The following is an 8082-nucleotide window of genomic DNA, read 5'->3' as shown; positions in this document are numbered from 1 at the left end:
ACACTGGTCATATTAGATTAGGTCCAACCCTAAAGACCTCATTTTAATTTAATTACCTTTAATGATCTTATACAGTCGCATTCTGAGGTACCAGAGATCAGGGCTTCGATTTGAGGGGCGTGAAATTTGAGGGGCCTGAAATTTGAGGGGCTGAATATGGAGTTCAGCCCATAACTAAGACTAAATGACAAAGTAGGGCCTTGATGAAAGCTCACATTTTTTCCTTTCTTTGACATGGGAAAAGAACCTGTGCTTTGGAATCATAAAGCATAATTTCAACTCCTGGTTCTATTGCCTGCTAATTATGTGATTTTGGCCAAGTTGCTTGTTTCAACATCTGTAAAATGGGAATAAGACTACCTCCCTCAAACCACTGTTGTGAAGATAAAGTGCTGAGTATGTAAAGTGCTTAACAATACCTGGAAGGGGTAGGCAGAATGTATTTGCTAATTTTGCATTATTTGTTCCTAGCAATAATTGTGATTAATACTTCCTACTTGTCTCTTTTTGTTAAAGAGCTCTGGCAACTGGCCTTGATGATGGCCTGTGAACTAAATAAACAAAGTGACCAAACTTGGTCCTAGAGATTTCAAGATTTCTTGATTGGCTGAAGAAAGCAGCAGAGGTGGCAGATGGAACATCGCCAACAGAGCCTTGATTACACAAGTCCACATCAGACCCCCAGAGCATCAGACCATCTCCTTCCCAGTATGACCACCCCTGTACTTCTGCTTTCCTTAGCCTATCTCGTGATAAAATTTCCCCTATAATAGTCACAGGCAGCCCGTCCTGAAAGCACTGGCAAGAAAGATAACAGGACTGGAACACAAGCAGCATCTACAAAGGACTCTACAACACAAGTGAGGAGCTTTAGACCAAGGGGAGGTAGCTGAGCTGAAAGGTGTTGTAATTGTTACTTCTAGTCAGGGAAGACTCTAGACAGACGCCTAGTTCTCCGTTTCAACCACTGCAATCCAGCAAGTTTAAAGGGAACCTCCAGAAATGAGCAAGACCAACCCCCATCATGACACATAACCGTGTTACTACATGGTTGCAGCAGTGCTACTCCAAAAGTGGTCTGCAGATCTTGCCTATCTGCCAACTCTTTGCTACTAGTCCCTGACAAAGCACAGAATAAGCACTTAGAAACTTTAACAGCAGTTTGACTGAATACTTTTATATGTTAAATCTATAATAAAAACTTTAACTTTTATTTTGTGTCCTTTATTTTTCTAGAAATTCATTCTTATTATATTTTACAAAAGTAATGGTCCATGGCAACTGGCCCTGCAGCACAGATAACTTCAACACTAGCTTACAAGCTTCTAAATAGCTGAGTGTGAATAAATATCTTTCATAACTCAGCAGGACCCTACTACTTGGGCCCTAGTACATCTCATTTCAAAACAAAAAATATGATAAAACCATGGCATTTTTCTTTATTCCACCTAATAAGAAAATGATAGTCAGGAATAAAGTAAAAATCAATTTCCAGTATACATTCCAGTCCAGACTCTCACCATATTGAAAGTGATCAATGTCCAGAGGCTTTTATTCCAATGTTTATAAAGACTGGAGACATAATACTCTGTTCAGAACTGGAAGGTATCACAGTGGGAAAAATCCTGAATATGAGTCAGAAATTCTGCATTCAAATTCGGGCTTTAAAAGCTTTTTGACATTGTGTAGGTGATAATCTAACTGAGCCACTTTTGTTAACTACAAAAAGTGGAGATTAAAATCCTCTGCCCAATCTACATCTTAAGAGTGCTGTGAGAGTCGAATAAAATAATGTCTGTGGGATGTGCCTCATAAAGAATAAAGTGCAGCACAGGTGACGATGGGATCAGTATTGTCAGCTCAGCCTTCAGAGAGTTGACAGACTCAAAGGAAATAGCTCCTAACATGGTACAGTGAGGAAGCTGACCAGAATACTGACATTCTTCAAATATCTTGTTAAAGATTTACCAGATTAGAAACACTGCCTTCAAATTCTTCTCGGTGCAGAAAGCACTCTTGTTTTCTAACAAACCGTTAGGTGTGTTTGTTTTCATCCTGCCAAGTGTACAGCACCCTGGTGGGTAGCATGAAGGAGAAAGAAGAGAGTGCACAGTGCCTGCCTGGAGCAGCTCACAGTGCAGGGTGCACCAGTGGCAGGCTCGAGGCTGTGTGTGTGACTCTTAAACACGGCAGGAACTAGAGAAGGGCAACTCTTTCCCATTTTAACTTGCACAGCTATTTGGAGACCCTCTCAAAAGGATCACAAACTTAAAAATGAACCATTTCATTCCTGTCCTTTAGGCAAGAGAAGACCAGAAAATCATAATGTATTTTAGCTTTATTGAAGACATATTACAGTAGACAAACAAGTAGACAAACACATGCTTTATAGAATATACATTCTCATGTGTGAGAAAATATAAATAGACACTAGGAAATGGCCACACTGAACACAACAACTTGGCTTATAACTCTCTTTAGGTACATCTAGTACCAGGGCTGCTCAGACTGACATCCTCTGATAGGGGTAAAAGGGAGAACAGGGGGAAAGTAGAGGGTAGAAGTAGTCTCTCAATGGATCAAGTGGCCACTTTAAGTAGCCAAAAGATATTCCAAGAGCACTTGACCCCCCGATGATCAATTTCTCTTTAAAGACAGAGTTGACAAAAGATCAGTCTACTCCTTACATTTGAAAACAGGCTCAAATCAAGCTTTTTATTCACCTTCACCCCACCTATTGGTGGAGATTATTAGGATTGCTAAGAAACACTCAAACACACAACCTTGAAGGAGCAGGTCCAAATATTACTCCTCACCCACGCATGCACGCACACACACACACCCCTACCCCTTACTACCCACAAAACCTCCAGATGATTTGTGGGCTTTCAGGTGTTGTTTTAAGAGAAGCTTATAACATATCCCAATTCAGAACATGTTATTTTTGTCAACAAATGAGGAGGAAGCGGGGAAGGAAGGAAGAAAATTAAGGCTAACTGATGTTGGCTTAGATTGTACTCCAAACAAAAATGTTTTAAATTAGAAGAAAGAGGGAAAAACATCTGCCACAGTGAACTGGGAAAGAGACCACGTAAGAGAAAAATGAATCATTACTTACAGGTTGCCTAAAAATCTTAGCTCAACTTTCTAAGGTCCAACTGTTTCACAATTACTTCAGTAATCTGTATCAAGAAGCAAAGTAAGAAATGGAGGCTGTAGCATAAAATGACAGCCAATTTACCTCGGATACTCCATTACCCGTTTGGCATTTCTGTGGATATTAAAATGATAAGAAGATGCCATAACACACGTGGGTAAAATACTGGGTATAAACTTGAACATCACAATTCCAACCCCATTCCAAATGGAGTCCCACTGATACAAAGAAACAGGAATAGAAATTAAAGAGTAAAAGGGAAGGTTATAATACATTATAGGCTTTAAAATTTTTTATTATGGTCATACCATTTGGGTTAGGAACCTTATAGATTTTCTCAGAAGAATAAGCCCAGAGTTTCATGTTTTCAGCCATTAACACAAAACTGGCTCCTTTTGTCAATCAAAGAACATAATCTTTTAGTTTAAAAAAAAAATCTTTTTAAGTGTTCCACACTTACTGTATATAAAGAATTCTGAAAGACAAAGTTTTAAGCCTGTCTTGCTTCTGAAGATTTCCAGTGATAAAATTGAAAGAGAGCTAAAAGTCATCTTGCCCATATTTGATTTCAATGCAGAAATTTCTTCAATGCTATTAACAGATGATTATTTAGCTTCTGTATACACTTTTTCCATGAAAGGCTGATTATTCCAATTGTCAGACAAATCTAATTGTTAGAGTGTTAGCTTATATAGAATTATTGGCAAGTGTGTACTACATCTCCCTGTAACTTCTTCCCCACTGATATGACCCCTGTCTGCTGGAATAAAAAGAGTGAATCTAATCTTTGTTTCATATGACAACCCTTTAAGTAACTAAAGACTTTTATCATCTCTCCCTTTTCTTAGGAAAATGGATAATAGAGTCTAAGTTGCTTAACATCTTAATGTTTCTTTTACAACCTGCCAATGGGCAATGTGAAGGCAACTGTTTTTAAACATGAAAGTTACCTTACAGAGAAAATACACATTTAAAGCATTCTAAGAGGGCACATTAGAGGGAATGGCACACTGGGCTGGGTTTCTGGTATTTCCTATCCTACAGATTAACTTACATCTAGGGAAAGCACTTTAGAGGCTACTGAGTGACAGGCAGCCAACGGGTCAGGCATAGACTCTGTGGCAGGAAGACTTGGAGTACAAGCACAATGTTATTTCTTCTTCCAGGTATACTTACAGAATCAGTCTAAGAGGGGCACAAACAAATTAAGAGACTTTATGTATCCCTACTGATATGAAGTCGTAATAGGGACAATATTTCTCTCAGCATTTTAGTTTGCCTTGCTTTTGCAACATTTTTGATTAAACTGGTGGCAGGCAGACATTACACTGATGGGAAGAAACACAGATGAGCCACTAATCCAGTTTATAGTAGAGCATTTGCTATATGCTCTACATATGCAATACTGAAAAATTTCAGGAATTCCAACTCCTAAGATTAGAATTTATGAAATTTACTATTTTTTAAGACCAGGGATAGGCTATTCACATTTAAACAAATTCCTGACTAGTTTTTCAGGCAAGTTTTTTAGTTATTTAGGAAAGCTAGCAATACCTGGGAGGACATCTCAACCATTCGAGTTGACAGAGAACTTGGCTATTCGGGAGACCAGCCTGACACCACTGGCAGTAGAAAGACCACTGCTAAAGCAGAGGCAGCAATCATGTATTTTAAGTTTTCTAGAGCACTGGTTTGCAGCCTGGTTTTTGTCCTCTCACATGTAACAGCTGATGCTTACTTGCAGCCTTGTTCTAACTCCACTTTTTTCACTAAATAAAGTCCATCAGAATGTCAGAGTACTATAATTAGAGAGATGACCTTGAATACATTAGAAAGGTGAGTCACAAACTAGTTACAAATTAGTTGTGGCACACCTCTCAACTGATTCTGATACTCTGGTGTATTGTAATACTAGCATTCAGACCTGGTGTTCTGGAGGGCAATGGGTGGTTCTCAATCTACTCAAGATTCTTTATGTTTACTGACACTGTTTCAGAAGCTGAATATTTCTTCTCCTTATGAGGATTTCTTATAGCACTACTCCTGCTAGAGAGGAAATAAATCTGGCTCAAGTCAGAGTAAGCAGCATCACTCCTGTTCTACTCTAAAAAATATTTCATGAAAGCAGCTTTTTATTAGAGTAGATAATCCTCCTTGATTCCAGGAGGGATCACAGATTCACAGAATGTTACAGCTGGAAAGGGCTTTAAAGCATCTAGTAAAATGCCCTCATTTCATAAATGAGAAAGTCAGGCTGAGATGTAAAGGGACTTGCCCTTGATTACACAACTAGTAAGCAGCAGAGCTAGGAACTAAATCAGGTTTCGTGATTCTAAGTCAGTCCAGTACAAATTATACTACAACCTAGTAAAGTAAGAAGATGGATCAGAAATTGAAGGGAGAAGAAAATAGTGATACTTAAGGAGTTCAAAGTGAAAATGAAGAGAGGCTGACAATTTAAAAAGGAAAAAGACAAATGCATGATGGCATAAAACAGCTAGAAAAGTGCTGCTGCCTATGGGAGAAAAATTTAGGATTGAAAAACAGTATGAAATTCAGCTAAACTTCCTGGCAAAGAGCTGAGAAATTATGTGAGTTTAAAACCCTTGAAATGCACAATGACTTAGAAATAGATTATTTTCATTTAAGTGGTTGAAGTCATCTAGTATGTAACTAGTCCTCACTAAATTTAGAGGATAGAATCCAACAGCCTTTCTTTTTTTTCTGAAAGCAGAAAGAAGAGCTTTAGTCCATTACACTTTATTAGAGCACTAAGTCTTTTGTTTACATAAAACTTTCTGCTATCAGAAATTCAAGAAAACTTTTTGGCTTAAATAATCACTTGTACAGGGCTTCCCTGATGGCGTAGTGGTTGAGAGTCCGTCTGCTAATGCAGGGGACACGGGTTCGTGCCCCGGTCTGGGAAGGTCCCACATGCTGCAGAGCGGCTGGGCCCGTGGGCCATGCCTGCTGAGCCTGCGCATCCGGAGCCTGTGCTCCGCAGCGGGAGAGGACACAACAGTTGAGAGGCCCGCGTACCGCAAAAAAAAAAAAAAAAAAAAAAAAAAAAAAATCACTTGTACAAAACAAGGACCACTCTAAAGCTTTACAGTATAAGAATTTCTGCACGTTCTTCTACTCCCAAAAGCAGTCTTCCCTTCTTAAGACATACTGTGCATTGGTAGAAGAGATATTATTTTAAAAAACAAACACACACACACACAGAAAAAAAAGCAATCTTTGGTTTCCTCATCAACTAAGTACTTTGCTGAAGGAAGATATTCCCCAAACAAGTTTTCCTTTATCTATGCGCATATGACAATGACAAGACTGCTAGTCGTTTGAAAAAGCCTTTTTATGCTTGAAAGATTATATTACCTGGCACTTGTAAACAGATGACAAATGATTAGCTGTACAAATCTTTAGGCATAAAGAAAGTGGTTAATTACACCAAGATGGTGTTTGTGTGTACGCAATTACTAGGTACCCTGCTTCTATACTTATACTTCTTAACAAACACGTATTTAAAACTTTAAACAAAGTCTTTGGATTCACTAAACCAAGTTGTACAAAATCTGTGGTCTGAGAAGCAGCTGTCAATATTATAACTGAATATTATATATAATTTTGGCATATCAAAAATATTTACATTGCAACACATATGACCAATGAATACGAAAATTATTTATAAATGCACATATATATACAGTGAGATCCCTGGGCAACAGGGACCAAAAAAAAAAAAAGAGAGAGAAAGAGAGATATTCACAAGAATACAAAACGCTCGACCTAGTAATAGTTGGTCAAGTCTGGGATTCTTGTCGAAGACCTTGAATATCAAAGCCCCACTCTCAACTATAGGATTAAAACCACTGCAGAATCCCAGGCACACTTCCCGGGGGGCTCCAAAGTTATTTTTGTTCCTTGGAAGGCAAAATAGAACAGCATTGTTTACTCAGGATCATTCGGTAGGTTGAGACAATCCAGGGTGTTAAGCAGCAATGAGACTCTCCCTAACAGGCAATGAGCACCTGGGCACATCCCAGTAGAACCATAAGACAGCACTCTGTCCTCTATCTTCCTCCGCCTGTGTTGCACATTTTCTATTAGATGTACCCATTTCTGTCAGCCATTACCCTTTCTTCGTCAAGTATAAGCCCAAACAAATGTCTGGGCCCCCTTGATGTGGTCAGATGTAATTGTAGACAAAGAGCAAAGCAAATGCTGACTTTGGGGTTTCTTCCAAACTCTGAGGTAGTAAATACAAAATCAACTAATTTGAGTCTGCCCAGATTTCATTCTGGAGTGAGTTTCATGTGCCCTCACTGCCATCTTGAATGTTCCGAGTCCTACTAAAATCAAAAGTGTGGTCGTGTAACCTGTGACAGGGCATGGGGGAAGTGGAACAGTCTGGATCACTCTCTGCCAGGCCCTCGTTTTGATGGAGTTGTGGTGACTCAAAGACTGACTGCTGCGATAAAGGAGGATGAGGCATACCTGGTTCTTTGCTTATGTTCCACAGAGGCCGCTGCAAGGGTTCTGAGAACGAGAGACAGTAATAATTATCAGTGGTGAATGGAAGTATAAAATTAATTTTCTAAAACTTAATTTTCTTCTACCCAAGTCTTCAAAGAAATAATAAGAAATAACCCAGTATTCCTGAATAAGGACGTTAAGATAAAATGTATACTTGCCATTTTCTTAGCAAAAACAAAAAAAAGAAAACAAAACAAAAACTGAAACCATGGTCTTTCAAACACTTCTACTCAACAACTTTACCAATTAATTACTGAAACCATGCTGTGCCATCTGCTTTCACCTATTACTGGTGTTTCTACTGCTATAAAACTTAAAACTCTTTAGACACATGGAAACAGACTAAAAGAGAATTAGTATCCATATAGTAATGAAAGTTGCACAATACA

The 8082-nt window shown here is 38.7% G+C and overlaps 1 protein-coding gene across 4 annotated transcripts in view; it reads right to left on the bottom strand.

Annotated features, from left to right (window-relative positions):
• Positions 1-2320: 2320 nt before the first annotated feature.
• The window catches only part of LRIG2 (leucine rich repeats and immunoglobulin like domains 2), a 67819-nt gene continuing 62057 nt past the window's right edge, over positions 2321-8082 (bottom strand). For all 4 annotated transcript variants that reach the window (XM_067727300.1, XM_067727301.1, XM_067727302.1 and 1 more), the window contains one exon: positions 2321-7696. In XM_067727300.1, coding sequence (XP_067583401.1) covers positions 7470-7696 — 227 coding nt within the window. In that variant the 3' untranslated portion in view covers positions 2321-7469. The remainder of the gene's footprint in view (positions 7697-8082) is intronic.

Source organism: Pseudorca crassidens, chromosome 2 (assembly GCF_039906515.1).
Source record: "Pseudorca crassidens isolate mPseCra1 chromosome 2, mPseCra1.hap1, whole genome shotgun sequence".
Lineage (NCBI taxonomy): Eukaryota > Metazoa > Chordata > Mammalia > Artiodactyla > Delphinidae > Pseudorca > Pseudorca crassidens.
The sequence above is the reverse complement of the archived record's forward strand: the minus strand, read 5'-3'. Positions and strand labels throughout refer to the sequence as shown.